This window comes from Mobula birostris, chromosome 22 (assembly GCF_030028105.1).
Source record: "Mobula birostris isolate sMobBir1 chromosome 22, sMobBir1.hap1, whole genome shotgun sequence".
Lineage (NCBI taxonomy): Eukaryota > Metazoa > Chordata > Chondrichthyes > Myliobatiformes > Myliobatidae > Mobula > Mobula birostris.
Window position 1 is genome coordinate 24,329,332 of NC_092391.1, and position 16,931 is coordinate 24,346,262.

Below are 16,931 nucleotides of genomic sequence, written 5' to 3' on the forward strand. Positions count from 1 at the left end.
CACTCCACAACCCCCCACTCCCCTCCGTGTGACACTGCACATCCCTCACTCCCCCTCAGTCTGACACTCCACATCCCCCACTCCCCCTCAGTGTGACACTCCACATCCCCCGCTCCCCCTCAGTGTGACACTCCACATCCCTCACTCCCCCTCAGTGTGACACTCCACAATCCCCCACTCCCCCTCAGTGTGACATTCCACATCCCTCACTCCCCCTCAGTGTGACACTCTACGTCCTCCACTCCCTCAGTGTGACACTCCACAACCCCAGTCCCCCTCAGTGTGACACTCCACATCCCCCACTCCCCCTCAATGTGACACTCCACATCCCTCCACTCCCCCTCAGTGTGACACTCCACATCCCTCACTCCCCTCAGTGTGACACTCCACATCCCTCCACTTCCCCTCTGTGTGATACTCCACATCCCTCACTCCCCAGTGTGACACTCCGCATCCCTCACTCCCCCTCAGTGTGACACTCCACATCCTCCACTCCCTCAGTGTGACATTCCACAACCTCCCCACTCCCCCTCAGTGTGACACTCCACATCCCCACTCCCCCTCAGTGTGAGACTCCACATCCCCCCACTCCCCTCCGTGACACTCCACATCCCTCACTCCCCGTCAATGTCACACTCCACATCCCCCACTCCCCCTCAGTGTGAGACTCCACATCCCCCCACTCCCCTCCGTGACACTCCACATCCCCTCACTCCCCCTCAGTGTGACACTCCACATCCTCCACTCCCTCAGTGTGACACTCCACAACCACAGTCCCCCTCAGTGTGACACTGCACATCCCCCCACTCCCCGAGTGTGACACTCCACATCCCCCCACTCCCCCTCAGTATGACCCTCCACATCCCCCCACTCCCCCTCAGTGTGACACTCCAAATCCCTCCACTCCTCCTCAGTGTGACACTCCACAACGCCCCACTCCCCTCCGTGTGACACTCCTCATCCCTCACTCCCCCTGAGTGTGACACTCCACATCCTCCACTCCCCCTCAGTGTGACACTCCACATCCCTCACTCCCCCTCAGTGTGACACTCCACATCCCCCACTCCCCCTGAGTGTGACACTCCACATCCCTCCACTCTCCCTCAGTGTGACACTCCACATCCTCCACTCCCCCTCAGTGTGACACTCCAAATCCCTCACTCCCCATCAGTGTGACACTCCACATCCCCCACTCCCCCTCAGTGTGACACTCCACATCCCCCACTCCCCCTCAGTGTGACACTCCACAACCCCCCACTCCCCTCCGTGTGACACTGCACATCCCTCCACTCCCCCTCAGTGTGACACTCCACATCCCCCGCTCCCCCTCAGTGTGACACTCCACATCCTCCACTCCCCCTCAGTGTGACACTCCACATCCCTCACTCCCCCTCAGTGTGACACTCCACATCCCCCACTCCCCCTGAGTGTGACACTCCACATCCCTCCACTCTCCCTCAGTGTGACACTCCACATCCTCCACTCCCCCTCAGTGTGACACTCCAAATCCCTCACTCCCCATCAGTGTGACACTCCACATCCCCCACTCCCCCTCAGTGTGACACTCCACATCCCCCACTCCCCCTCAGTGTGACACTCCACAACCCCCCACTCCCCTCCGTGTGACACTGCACATCCCTCCACTCCCCCTCAGTGTGACACTCCACATCCCCCGCTCCCCCTCAGTGTGACACTCCACATCCCTCACTACCCCTCAGTATGACACTCCACAATCCCCCACTCCCCCTTAGTGTGACACTCCACATCCCCCACTCCCCCTCAGTGTGACACTCTGCATCCCTCACTCCCCCTCAGTGTGACACTCTACATCCTCCACTCCCTCAGTGTGACACTCCACAACCCCAGTCCCCCTCAGTGTGACACTCCACATCCCCCACTCCCCCTCAGTGTGACACTCCACATCCCTCCACTCCCCCTCAGTGTGACACTCCACATCCCTCACTCCCCTCAGTGTGACACTCCACATCCCTCCACTCCCCCTCAGTGTGATACTCCACATCCCTCATTCCCCAGTGTGACACTCCGCATCCCTCACTCTCCCTCAGTGTGACACTCCACATCCTCCACTCCCTCAGTGTGACACTCCACAACCACAGTCCCCCTCAGTGTGACACTGCACATCCCCCCACTCCCCGAGTGTGACACTCCACATCCCCCCACTCCCCCTCAGTATGACCCTCCACATCCCCCCACTCCCCCTCAGTGTGACACTCCAAATCCCTCCACTCCTCCTCAGTGTGACACTCCACAACGCCCCACTCCCCTCCGTGTGACACTCCTCATCCCTCACTCCCCCTGAGTGTGACACTCCACATCCTCCACTCCCCCTCAGTGTGACACTCCACATCCCTCACTCCCCCTCAGTGTGACACTCCACATCCCCCACTCCCCCTGAGTGTGACACTCCACATCCCTCCACTCTCCCTCAGTGTGACACTCCACATCCTCCACTCCCCCTCAGTGTGACACTCCAAATCCCTCACTCCCCATCAGTGTGACACTCCACATCCCCCACTCCCCCTCAGTGTGACACTCCACATCCCCCACTCCCCCTCAGTGTGACACTCCACAACCCCCCACTCCCCTCCGTGTGACACTGCACATCCCTCCACTCCCCCTCAGTGTGACACTCCACATCCCCCGCTCCCCCTCAGTGTGACACTCCACATCCTCCACTCCCCCTCAGTGTGACACTCCACATCCCTCACTCCCCCTCAGTGTGACACTCCACATCCCCCACTCCCCCTGAGTGTGACACTCCACATCCCTCCACTCTCCCTCAGTGTGACACTCCACATCCTCCACTCCCCCTCAGTGTGACACTCCAAATCCCTCACTCCCCATCAGTGTGACACTCCACATCCCCCACTCCCCCTCAGTGTGACACTCCACATCCCCCACTCCCCCTCAGTGTGACACTCCACAACCCCCCACTCCCCTCCGTGTGACACTGCACATCCCTCCACTCCCCCTCAGTGTGACACTCCACATCCCCCGCTCCCCCTCAGTGTGACACTCCACATCCCTCACTACCCCTCAGTATGACACTCCACAATCCCCCACTCCCCCTTAGTGTGACACTCCACATCCCCCACTCCCCCTCAGTGTGACACTCTGCATCCCTCACTCCCCCTCAGTGTGACACTCTACATCCTCCACTCCCTCAGTGTGACACTCCACAACCCCAGTCCCCCTCAGTGTGACACTCCACATCCCCCACTCCCCCTCAGTGTGACACTCCACATCCCTCCACTCCCCCTCAGTGTGACACTCCACATCCCTCACTCCCCTCAGTGTGACACTCCACATCCCTCCACTCCCCCTCAGTGTGATACTCCACATCCCTCATTCCCCAGTGTGACACTCCGCATCCCTCACTCTCCCTCAGTGTGACACTCCACATCCTCCACTCCCTCAGTGTGACACTCCACAACCCCAGTCCCCCTCAGTGTGACACTGCACATCCCCCCACTCCCCCTGAGTGTGACACTCCACATCCCCCCACTCCCCCTCAGTATGACCCTCCACATCCCCCCACTCCCCCTCAGTGTGACACTCCACATCCCCCACTCCCCCTCAGTGTGAGACTCCACATCCCCCCACTCCCCTCCGTGACACTCCACATCCTCCACTCCTCCTCAGTGTGACACTCCAAATCCCTCACTCCCCCTCAGTGTGACACGCCACATCCCTCCACTCCTCCTCAGTGTGACACTCCACATCCCCCCACTCCCCCTCAGTGTGACACTCCACAACCACAGTCCCCCTGAGTGTGACACTCCACATCCCTCCACCCCCCCTCAGTGTGACACTCCACATCCTCCGCTCCCCCTCAGTGTGACACTCCAAATCCCTCACTCCCCCTCAGTGTGACACTCCACATCCTCCACTCCCCCTCAGTGTGACACTCCACATCCCCCCACTCCCTGTCAGTGTGACACTCCACAACCCCAGTCCCCCTCAGTGTGACACTGCACATCCCCCCACTCCCCCTGAGTGTGACACTCCACATCCCTCCACTCCCCCTCAGTGTGACACTCCACATCCCCCACTCCCCCTCAGTGTGACACTCCGCATCCCTCACTACCCCTCAGTGTGACACTCCACATCCTCCACTCCCTCAGTGTGACACTGCACATCCCCACACTCCCCCTGAGTGTGACACTCCACATCCCTCCACTCCCCCACAGCATGACACTCCACATCCCTCCACTCCTCCTCAGTGTGACACTCCACAACCCCCCACTCCCCTCCGTGTGACACTGCACATCCCTCACTCCCCCTCAGTGTGACACTCCACATACCCCACTCCCCCTCAGTGTGACACTCCACATCCCCCGCTCCCCCTCAGTGTGACACTCCACATCCCCCCACTCCCCGTCAGTGTGACACTCCACATCCCCCACTCCCCCTCAGTGTGACACTCCACAATCCCCCACTCCCCCTCAGTGTGACACTCCACATCCCCCACTTCCCCTCAGTGTGACACTCCGCATCCCTCACTCCCCCTCAGTGTGACACTCCACAACCTCCACTCCCTCAGTGTGACACTCCACAACCCCCACTCCCCCTCAGTGTGACACTCCACATCCCCCACTCCCCCTCAGTGTGACACTCCACATCCCCCACTCCCCCTCAGTGTGACACTCCACATCCCTCCACTCCCCCTCAGTGTGACACTCCACATCCCTCACTCCCCTCAGTGTGACACTCCACATCCCCCCACTCCAACTCAGTGTGACACTCAACATCCCTCACTCCCCCTCAGTGTGAGACTCCACATCCCCCCACTCCCCTCCGTGACACTCCACATCCCCCCACTCCCCCTCAGTGTGACACTCCACATCCCCCACTCCCCCTCAGTGTGACACTCCAAATTCCTCACTCCCCCTCAGTGTGACACTCCACATCCCCCACTCCCCCTCAGTGTGACACTCCAAATCCCTCACTCCCCCTCAGTGTGACACTCCACATCCCCCACTCCCCCTCAGTGTGACACTCCACAATCCCCCACTCCCCCTCAGTGTGACACTCCACATCTCCCACTCCCCTTCAGTGTGACACTCCACATCCCCCACTCCTCCTCAGTGCGACACTCCACATCTCTCCACTCCCCCTCAGTGTGACACTCCACATCCCTCACTCCCCACATTGTGACACTCCGCATCCCTCACTCCCCCTCAGTGTGACACTCCACATCCTCCACTCCCTCAGTGTGACACTCCACAACCCCAGTCCCCATCAGTGTGACACTCCGCATCCCTCACTCCCCCTCAGTGTGACACTCCACATCCTCCACTCCCTCAGTGTGACACTGCACATCCCTCACTCCCCCTCAGTGTGACACTCCACATCCCCCACTCCCCCTCAGTGTGACACTCCACATCCCCCGCTCCCCCTCAGTGTGACACTCCACATCCCTCCACTCCCCCTCAGTGTGACACTCCACATCCCTCACTCCCCTCAGTGTGACACTCCACATCCCTCCACTCCCCCTCAGTGTGATACTCCACATCCCTCACTCCCCAGTGTGACACTCCGCATCCTTCACTCCCCCTCAGTGTGACACTCCACATCCTCCATTCCCTCAGTGTGACACTCCACAACCCCAGTCCCCCTCAGTGTGACACTGCAGATCCCTCCACTCCCCCTCAGTGTGACACTCCACATCCCTCACTCCCCCTCAGTGTGACACTCCACATCCTCCACTCCCTCAGTGTGACACTCCACAACCCCAGTCCCCCTCAGTGTGACACTCCACATCCCCCACTCCCCCTCAGTGTGACACTCCACATCCTCCACTCCCCCTCAGTGTGACACTCCACATCCTCCACTCCCCCTCAGTGTGACACTCCAAATCCCTCACTCCCCCTCAGTGTGACACTCCACATCCTCCACTCCCCCTCAGTGTGACACTCCACATCCCCCCACTCCCTGTCAGTGTGACACTCCACAATCCCCCACTCCCCCTCAGTGTGACACTCCACATCCCCCACTCCCCCAGTGTGACACTCCACAACCCCAGTCCCCCTCAGTGTGACACTGCACATCCCCCCACTCCCCCTGAGTGTGACACTCCACATCCCTCCACTCCCCCACAGCATGACACTCCACATCCCTCCACTCCTCCTCAGTGTGACACTCCACAACCCCCCACTCCCCTCCGTGTGACACTGCACATCCCTCACTCCCCCTCAGTGTGACACTCCACATCCCCCACTCCCCCTCAGTGTGACACTCCACATCCCCCGCTCCCCCTCAGTGTGACACTCCACATCCCCCCACTCCCCATCAGTGTGACACTCCACAATCCCCCACTCCCCCTCAGTGTGACACTCCACATCCCCCACTCCCCCTCAGTGTGACACTCCGCATCCCTCACTCCCTCTCAGTGTGACACTCCACATCCTCCACTCCCTCAGTGTGACACTCCGCATCCCTCACTCCCCCTCAGTGTGACACTCCACATCCCTCCACTCCCCCTCAGTGTGATACTCCACATCCCTCACTCCGCAGTGACACTCCGCATCCCTCACTCCCCCTCAGTGTGACACTCCACATCCTCCATTCCCTCAGTGTGACACTCCACAACCCCAGTACCCCTCAGTGTGACACTGCAGATCCCTCCACTCCCCCTGAGTGTGACACTCCACATCCCGCCACTCTCCCTCAGTGTGACATTCCACAACCTCCCCACTCCCCGTCAGTGTGACACTCCACAACCCTCACTCCGCCACAGTGTGCCATCCGTCACTCACCCATGACACTGCAGTTGCAGGGTAGACAGCGTTCGGATTCATGGGTCCTGTAGAAGTTCTCCTCACACATCTCGCAATGCTGCCCGGCCGTGTGATCCCTGCAGTTCAGACACAGCCCTCCGTGTCCCGTCCGGCGATACAGATTCGCGTTGAAGGTACATTGCTCGGACCTCCCACTGCAGTTGCAGGCTAGAGGAAGGCAATGTGGATCAAACCATTAAGCCTTGTTTCAACGTGAATAATTGTCCATCAAGTGTCTCTACAACCAACATCTGGGCCAGATAAACTTCCCGAGCATTCATTTCATTAATGAGGCATATCCAAACGTGCTCCTGCCCCTGTGTGCAGCTCTGCTGGACAAGATTGCCCTGTCGTCGCCGGGAAATGAACACTGATTTTTAACATACTGGAATATTTCCGCTTGTTTTGTTTGGGCAGTTTTTGTTTATTTATAGAAAGCTGAAGATGGGGAAGAAGCGGGTTTTGTTTTGACAGGCAGCTTAAAAACATTCAACCAGCTTTCAAATAGACTTTGCGAAGCGGATGACAGGAGAGCGGAGGCAGGAGGTCAGGTGACGAAGCTTCCAGGGGCTCCTAATGGCTCTGGGTGTTGGAAATGGTTAGACTGGCTGCCAGGGTGGAGATATGTCTCGATCAAAGGAGATGGCAGTCTGGCCCTTCAGGTCATCCCAGAGCAAGATGTAGCACCTGCTCCCCACCCCCACCCAGCAGGGTCACGTGAAGACACGAAAGCAGGTGGTGGGTGGTTATGTGAGCTGCTGGTGCACACATCAAACATACAAATGGAGTATTAACCTTAATAATTTATAACTCAAAGCAAAAAACGACAGGATTTCTGTGAGACTCTCTCTCTTGAATAAGTTGCATTGGTTTTTTTTTACTGGTTCCAATAAAATTACCGATTGGAGAAATGATGGAGAGGTCAGAAAGAAGGGACGTCCGGGAGACAAGCTTCACCCCTCCCACTGCACTCGGATTCCCGGTACGGTAATTGATCACGGACACTCACGCAGACACTGATTCGCAGCCTGAGAGGAGCCTCGTGCCCAGGGCCGGTCATGGAAAAACGGACGGCACTTTTCACAGTCCATGCCAGTCGTGTTGTGCTGGCAATCGCACACCAGCCTGCCCTGGTCATTGGTGAAGCACTCGCTGGCATGGCCATTGCACTTACACCTGAAAATACAAGTGGAAACAAAAGAGTTTCTTTGGTTTCTTCCACCACTCCAGTACATTTCGCACTTTATCGCCATCGCCGTGTAGTCCCGACTGAAAACAATTTAGTTTGTCCTTACAAACTCTCTGGAATGAAATAAATGAACACAGAGGTTTATTATTAATGATGGAGGCTTGAGGAGTAATTATTTCTTAGGACGATGGTAACCTGTGATATTCATCAAAACAGTTCCCTGGGATGTTTCAGGTTCACCTCAGATGTGTTCCGGGCTCTCGATGGTGCGGAGTTCCCTCTTCGCTGCTCTCGACAATGGCTCACACCCACTAGCGATGGAGCAGTGACCATTCTCGGAAAGATTAGAGCAGGCATTGTCCATTCGGCCCTTCAAGACTGTTCGGGCCATTTGATATGATCATGGCTAATCTCACGGTCACTGTCCACTCTCTCTCTCTCCACACAGCTTGATGGCATTTACATCAGAAAGTGTATCCCTGTCCTATTTAAACTGCCACGGGGTTGCAGGTTCCACAGATTCCCCACCCACAGAGCAAACAAAGACTTTACCTCAGTCCCGAATCTCATTCTCTGTCCAGGATAGACGGCTCCCTGGTCGGTTGCTCAATATACTGGCGTGAACAATTATCACATACATGCTTCAGGATTTCATTCCCTGTAGAATTATTTCTGATTAGATTTGGCTAGTCCTTATGTAGATAAAATCAGCCCAGCATTACTCTTGTACCTATAGGGTGTCAGGGAGGGGTAGCACCTCTGGTGGGGTAACATGTCGCGTCCTTTTCAAGATGGTTAGTCCACCTTTTGTCCCCACCTGGCACTCAGCTCTCACCTGTGGCTCCCCGTAGCTGTTTGCATGCGACAGCAGCCACATCCCGGGGAACGGCACCGACAAGCCGGCTAAACCAGGTGAGGGTAGCCGACGGGTCTCAAACCCTCGGTGAGATAGGGAGTTGTCTATCCCAGCATGTGAAGACAGACTCCGGCGGATTGAGCGGACGAGACCAATGGAAGGTCCAACGGTCAGGAAGGCGGTCTCTGCAAGCGTCGTGGAACGTGTAGAGCAGGACAAGACACAGAAGTTGTCCTGGTCATCCACTGCGCCTAGTCCCATCTCCAGCCGTCTCGACTCTGTCTTGCCACTGGATCCAGATGGGAATTGGGAAGAGAGAGTGAGGCTGACGCTGCGCAACTCTCCCTCACTTAAATCCAAACCACGCGCTAGTCTCGACATAGAATGGTGTCGAGGTCCTCATCAACGTCGACGATGGACGAACATCACCAGTGGGTAAGACCGAAGCATCACATCACCAAGTTCAAGGACAGAAACTTCCTTTCTTAAACCAACCTGCACATCCCTAATCATTATCTCAGTCATTACAGTCTGACCACAACAATGGGCTTTCTTTTGTTCTAATAGTGTTCTTTCTTGTATAACGTTTGTTTAATTCATGTTTTGTGTCTGATACCACGAGCCTGTGATACTACAAGTTGTGTTTCTCATTGCATCAGTGCACACATACACTTGTGCACCTGACAGTAAACTCAACTTCCACTTTACCCTGACTGCAGCGATCTCTCAACGCTTGCATGTTTTAATTTTCTTCAAAACCTATCAGTAAAGTACTGAGAAGACTTTAAATTTATCAACATCTAAGAAAGAAACCATTTAATACAACACGATTGACTCTTTAAACCACACCAGAGGTGGTATTTATCTCCTACTTCCAGAGGTATATTTTTGAATGAGGTTGCAAATGCAACAACCTTCCCCCCCCACCCCCCCCACCCCCCCCACCCCCACCCTCAGGTCTTCTGCTGCCAGTGAGGCATTAAGTGCCCTAATGTTCTTCCCCGAGGCCACATCATTTATCACCTTGAGAGGATTTGGGGCAAATCTCCTGTTTCAGGCAATTTGGAATATACATCTTTAATTTCAAGTTAGATCACGTCCGCTAAATCCCACCACCCCCTCACAGTTCTGCACTTGTCTATGGGGGTTGGAAGATCCTGATAAACAAGACCCAGGCTCCTGCAGTATCTCACTCTGATTCCTCTTTCTTGCCTCACTCACGTTTCTACCCACTTGTCCCAGACCTCGTACTACTTCTGGACTTAATCCGAAGGGTGCTAATTTCTCCTGGGACAAACAGTCAGGATAATTTTTTCCCTCCGTCTCAGTTTTAAGAGAATGAATGGCTTCTTATTTCTGATAACTCCCATCTTTTTCCCTTCCTGTCTGACAGCACAGCATCGGATCACCAACACCAAGAATGCACTTAAAACTAGAACGCTGCCTTCATATGGTCTCAGAATCTTTGTAGAGGCTGCACAGAAGATAAAAAGGGAATTGGCACCAGGAACTTCTAACAGAATAGAGAGTGACACAGTCCATGATTTAGAGCAAGAATGGAAAAGCTCCAACTGTTGTAAACGGAAGTCATTGAAATCTTAAATTCAGGCTTCTAAGAGCCAGATACTGAACAGCTGTCTTACAAATCAAATGGATCCTTTAATAGATGAAAATTATTTGCAGCAGGGCATAAAAGCGGTCAATTTAAATGATATGCAGCTTCTCTTTGAAAAGAACATCCACTTCAAGTTGAGAACTACACACAAAATGCTGGAAGAACTGAGCAGGTCAGGCAGCATCTGTGGAAGTGAATAAACAGTCGACATTTCAGGCCTGGAAAGGAAGAGGGAAGACGCCAAAATAAGAAGGTTTGGGGGGGGGGGGGGAAGGAGGATAAGCTCGAAAGTGATAGGCGAAGCCAGGTTGGCGGGGGGGGGGGGGGGAGGGGGGGTATGAAGTAAGAAGCTGATAGGTGAAAAAGGTAAAGAGTTGGAGAAGGGTTCTGAAAGGAGAGAAGAGTGGACTATGGAAGAAAGGGAAGGAGGAGGGGCACCAGGTAAAATGATAGGAGAAGAGGTAAGAGGGGGGCCAGAGTGGAGAATTGAACAAGAGGAAAAGGGGTGTGGGATAGAAATTACCGGAAGTTGGAGAAATCAATGTCCATGCCATTAAGTTGGAGGAACCTGGACGGAATATGAGTTGTTGCTTCTCTACCCTGACAGTGGCTGTAGAGGAGGCCATGGATCAACATGTCAGAATGGGAATCGGGATTGGAATTAAAATGGTTGGCCACCGGGAAATCTTGCTGTTTGTGGATGGGGCAAAGACGCTCAACAAAGTGGTCCCCCAATCTCCGTCGGGTCTCACCAACGTAGAGGAGGCTGCCCTGGAAGCACTGGGTATAGTAGACAACCCCAGCAGATTGACAGGTGAAGTGTTGCCTCACCTGGAAGGACTGTTTGGGGCCCTGAATAGAGGTGAGAGGGGAGGTGAGTGGGCAGGTGTAGCACTTTGGCTGCTTGCAGGGATAAGTGCCAGGAGGAATAATAGTGGGAAGGGAAGAATTGACAAGGGACAAGGTCCCTTATTTCATAGCCCCTCCCTTCACCCATCTGGCTTCACTTTTCACCTTCTGGTTTGTACTCCTTCCTCTCCCCCCGACTTCTTATCCTGGTATCTTCCCCCTTCCTTTCCAGTCCTGATGAAGGGTCTCGGCCCGAAACTGTTTATTTATTTCCATAGATGCTGCCTGACCTGCTGAGTTCCTCCAGCATCTTGTGTGTGTTGCTCTGGAATTCCAACATCTGCAAAATTTCTTTTATCCACTTATAGCAGTATTTTTTTCAGAAAGCACTTTGTGGTCAACACAACACAGCACAATTCCAGAAGCAGCAAAGATAGTGATGTTGTTTGGTTGATAAATATAGTGAGATTTCCCCTGCCCTTTGTTTACATCGCAACCACAGTCTTTTCACATCCAACAGAGAGGATGGATGTTGAATCCCCTGATGTGTTATGCACAAGTCTATTCGTCTGATAATGTAGCATTCCCTCAGTGAATCAAATTCAGAATCAGGTTCATCATCACTGACATGCGTCACGAATTTCAAACAAGAGAAAACCTGCAGGTACTGGAAATCCGAGCAACACACACAAAATGCTGGAGGATCTCAGCAGGCCAGGCAGCGTCTAGGAAAAGAGTACAGTCGACATTTTGGGCAGAGACCCTGGTTGCTGTGTCATGAACTTATTGTTTTGAGGCAGTAGTACAGAGAGATATATAAAATGTACTATAAATTACAATATTAAAATACATATATTAAAAAATAAACAGGTAGAGCAATTTTAGAGCTAAAATAGTGACGAAGTGTTCATGGGTCCTTTGACTGTTCAGAGATCTGACGATGGATTGTATCATTATCAGCGGACCGTAAATACCAGCCAGGATTTTTACTCTCCAATGCAGCAAAGTTATTGCTTTGACAGCACAATGAATGTTCAGAAATATCTCTTTTGATTATATTATTCATAAAAAATATATAAATACAAAGTAGATGCTTGCAATGGGATTTATGGCCTCAGCCTTCTCCAGGAGGGAGGACAATTGCAAATGAGCCACAGCCGATACATCCACATGCAATGCAATAAAACAAATACTTTTTTCCATGCAGAAATGGGATTTGATAGGAAAACATCTTGAAATTGGAACTGGAAAGAGAGTGGCTTGGCCGCGTTTATCCCAGGGTTTGTTTCGCAAGTCGAAAATCAACAGCGAGTGAGAGCAATCGGCTTTGAAGATGCCGGCCAATGGGACAGGCCAGAATCAGGTTTGTTGTCACTTACTCACATGATGTGAAATCAGATGTTTTGCAGCAGCAGTTTGGTGCAGACATAAAATTACCAGAAATTCCAAAAAAAAAAGTGCAAGATGGAAGAATAATGAGGTCATGTTCATGGATCACCTGACGGTGGAGAGGAAGGAGCTGTTTCTGAATAACATTGAGTGTCGGTCTTCAAGCTTGTGTACCTCCTCTCTGATGGTGCTAAAGAGAAAAGGGCATGTCCTGGGTGGCGAGGGACATTAAGGATGGACACCACTTTCTTGAAGTGCTGGGCCTCGAAGCTGTCCTCGATGGTGGGGAGAGTTGTGTCCCCGAGGAATCTGCCCGAGTCCGCGGCCTCTTGCGACCCCGTGCATCGGAGTGGCCGGTCTACTGCAGCATAATCTCCTGGGCGCTTTGGGTAGCACCTGTATGGTACGCTGAGCCTCCCAGTTGCCATTGACAACAGTCATGAGTTTCTCATTAAAGCTGGCCTTGGACTATGAGCACCATATCTAGCTTTAACATGGGGTTGTGAAGCAGAACATATGCACGCTGTTATCAACTTGTATCTGCAGCCCCAAACATCAACTGCTCATCTCACCACCCTCTGTGCTTCTGTCAGTTTCACAGGCCTGGTTTGCATTTGATTTGTTTAATCCGTTGCCTGCAGTCAGGGAAGCTTTAAAGGATGTTTGAGTCAACAGACTGGAGAACAGAGCAGTTTTGATGTGGTAAAAAAATGCCTGCCTGTCTGAGTTCAAGACAGAAAGGGTAGGAAAGAATGATGAAGAGGGGAAGAGAGAGGGGGAGGAAAGGGGAGGAAAAGAGAGGGTGGGGTCGGAGACAAGAGTCAAGCAACAGAGTGAAGAGGAAAGCAAAAGGACATACATAGAGAGATTGTTTTGAGAAAAAGTGACAGCATGTGTTGAAAGAATAGAGAGCGCAGGGAAAGCAAATGATGAATACGTTTACATCTTTCAACTATCTAGAGCATACTGGCTAGTCTGTTAGTTGTAGTTGCTTCTCACATCTTCCCCTCTTCCATCTGCTTTCCAGATGGAGAGATGGACTGTGGCCATGTCACCATTAGTTATTCAGAACACTCTAGCTGATACATCACATGTGCGTCAAAATTCTTGGACAGCATTTTATGATACTTTAAGCCTCAAGCTATCATCCTGAGCTCCCTCTTGGCCTTACTGCCAATCATTAACAACTCCCCCCAAATTCAAATATCTTCTCCTTGTCTTCACTACTAAACTTACCAATACTGTTGCAGACGCCTACTACATTTCCCAACCAGCTTCCCTTTACTGCAGAAAACATTCCAGTCCTCACTCGTAGGATAGCTTCTTGGTTTCTGGCAACTTGTGAAGTTATGGCGGTAACATTACTGTCATTGTAAGTTCACTAACCACTGTGTTAGCTGAAGGTAAGAATGAGACTCTTAGTTTAACAGGCACGGAGATTAAATTGACATATTATGGGGCGAAGACTGAGGCGACGATGTATAATTACCTGCCTCCCACAGATAGATCGGATATGGCATAATAATAGGACCGGAGGACCTGCGGATCTTTGAAGAGATCGTCACCAAAGGTGTTCAGTCGGTTTAAGGATATTAGCAGATCAGTGGCTGTCACCCACTCCTGGAACAGAAAACACAACTGGTCAGAAAGTAATGCACAGCAAGGATTGAGGGAGGAGGGGGTGAGGTAGGGAGGAACAAGTGGGCAATGAAGACCCTCTTTGACCCTAGATGAGTGGAACTGCACAGAGAAATACTTTGCCTACCAACATCCAGGTTTAACTGATACAAGTGTTGGGACAACACACTCTCTTTCACACTGCCTGTGGTTTCGGAAGTGTTCGGTGGGCTGGGATGTTGACTGAAGTGTGGAGAGTGAGCAAACTGTAGGCTACTATTGAGCACTCCATGGTCCCATAGGGATGGGGAATTTAGGGTCCATTATCTGCGCTTTGATTTACTGACATTAACATGACCTGCAGAAACGCTCAGACAGACATATCCTCCCATAGAGACCTTCAGTACACTATATGTCTGTTAAACAGCCAATGAAAACAAATCATTAGATTAAATTTTTATTACATGGGGCCAAAAGAGCAGGGCACAGCCTCACATCCTTCTTCAAGTTCACCAAAGGGACACCATATTACCTGCCTTCCATGATAGAATTCAATGTAATATCCAGGATGGTAGATTTATAAAATATAATCAGGCTACTAAATGTGCTCTGGTTTGATTTGTATGTTAAAAAAAAGTACTGAAAAAGGCAAGAATCATTCAACTCTGCATGTTTGTTCCCAAATTGGCCTTAATGCTATTGCAAAGGATGACCAAAGGAAGGGGAGTTGCACTGAGGGAGGTAAGAACTTGTGTGTTGAAACCAGAGTTGGTCACGTCACTATGCAGTGAAGGGGAGGGCTGTCAGAGGTTACAGCGGGACATTGATATGATGCAAAACTGGGCTGAGAAGTGGCAGATGGAGTTCAACCCAAATGAGTGTGAAGTGGTTCATTTTGGTAGGTCAAATATGATGGCAGAATACAGTATTAATAGCAAGACTGTTGGGAGTGTGGAGGATCAGAAGGATCTTGGGGTCCAAGTCCATAGGACGCTCAAAGCAACTGCACGAGTTGACTCTGTGGTTAAGAAGGCGTATGGTGTATTGGCCTTCATCAATCGTGGAATTGAATTTAGGAGCCGAGAGGTAATGTTGCAACTATATAGGATCCTGGTCAGAGCCCACTTGGAGTACTGTGCTTAGTTCTGGTTGCCTCACTACAGGAAGGATGTGGAAGCCATAGAAAGGGTGCAGAGGAGATTTACAAGGATGATGCCTGGTTTGAGGAGCATGCCTTATGAGAATAGGTTGAGTGAACTCGGCCTTTTCTCCTTGGAGCGACAGAGGATGAGAGGTGACCTGATAGAAGTGTATAAGATGATGAGAGGCATTGATCGTGTGGATAGTCAGAGGCTTTTTCCCAGGGCTGAAGTGGTTGCCACAAGAGGACACAGGTTTAAGGTGCTGGGGAGTAGGTACTGAGGAGATGTCGGGGGTAAGTTTTTTACTCAGAGAGTGGTGAGTGAGTGGAATGGGCTGCCGGCAACAATGGTGGAGGTGGATACGATAGGGTCTTTTAAGAGACATTTAGATAGGTACATGGAGCTTAGTAAAATAGAGAGCTATAGGTAAGCCTAGTAATTTCTTAAGGTAGGGACGTATTTGGCACAACTTTGTGGGCCGAAGGGCCTGTATTGTGCTGTAGGTTTTCTATGTTGTATGTATCAAAGCCAAACCCAGATTTGGACAGTAAATATCCTCTCGCTAATAAAAAAAAACTGATAACAATAAAAGTAGAACAGCTGTATCAGGAAGAAAGAGGGAAGTTTCCAAGTTCTTCAATCATATTTTGAGGTTTTGCCACTAGCTTGGAGGGGAGGAGAGTTGAATCCAAAAGTCACAATGTAGTTCTCAGAAAATAGCATTTGTGTAACCAAAGCATACATCTTTAAGGTGCCTTCAATAGAGCAAGACATCCCAAGGCACTTCAGAACATCATCAAAGAAAACCTTTCAGAGTTGCAGAACATTGGAACAGATGGCCAAAGAGAGAGGTTTTAAGGAGCATTCCAAACTTTTTTTTAAAATATGAAGTTGTGCCTTTTTGAGAGACAATTTTGGAGCTTAGGGGAGGAAATGAGTCACACCCATCTCAGAGCTTCCAACTTAGCAGTAGGGGGGGTTGTCCCGTTCAGATGGGGTCAGGCGTCTAGCCTTAGCTCCTTAAAATTCTTATTTATTCAATATCTTGAATTGAAAGAGGGGTTGGTGGCTTCTTAAGAGGTAAACATCAAAAAGCCAACATGAAACAAGGCAAGTTAGCAAACTTCCTAAACTATTTCCTTTCACCTTCAGAAAAACTGGCTTTAATTTTATTTTTTATTTTATTTAGAGATACAGTATGGTAACAGGCCCTTCCGGCCCTCCGGGTCCACGCTGCCCAGTTACATCTGTGTAACCAATTAACCTACTAACCCGAATGTCTTTGGGAGCAGCTGGAGGTAACCCATGCGCTTACGGGAAGAGAGTACAAATTCCTTACACTCAGTGATGGAATTGAACACGGGTCACTAGCACATTAATAGCATTACACTCACTGCTACCCTACTGTGCTGCCCACTTGAAAATATTTTTTGTTTTGTAAAATAATAATAACTTCACCTGGGAGTAACTCCCA

General features: G+C 51.4%; 1 protein-coding gene across 1 annotated transcript in view; it reads right to left on the bottom strand.

Annotated features, from left to right (window-relative positions):
- LOC140186272 (laminin subunit gamma-3-like) overlaps window positions 1-16,931 on the bottom strand; it is a 140,288-nt gene that overhangs the window by 67,346 nt on the left and 56,011 nt on the right. The window contains exons 3-5 of the mRNA XM_072240329.1: window positions 14,188-14,318; window positions 7,810-7,976; window positions 6,780-6,968 (exon numbers count right to left, since the gene is read on the bottom strand). Coding sequence (XP_072096430.1) covers window positions 6,780-6,968; window positions 7,810-7,976; window positions 14,188-14,318 — 487 coding nt within the window. The remainder of the gene's footprint in view (window positions 1-6,779; window positions 6,969-7,809; window positions 7,977-14,187; window positions 14,319-16,931) is intronic.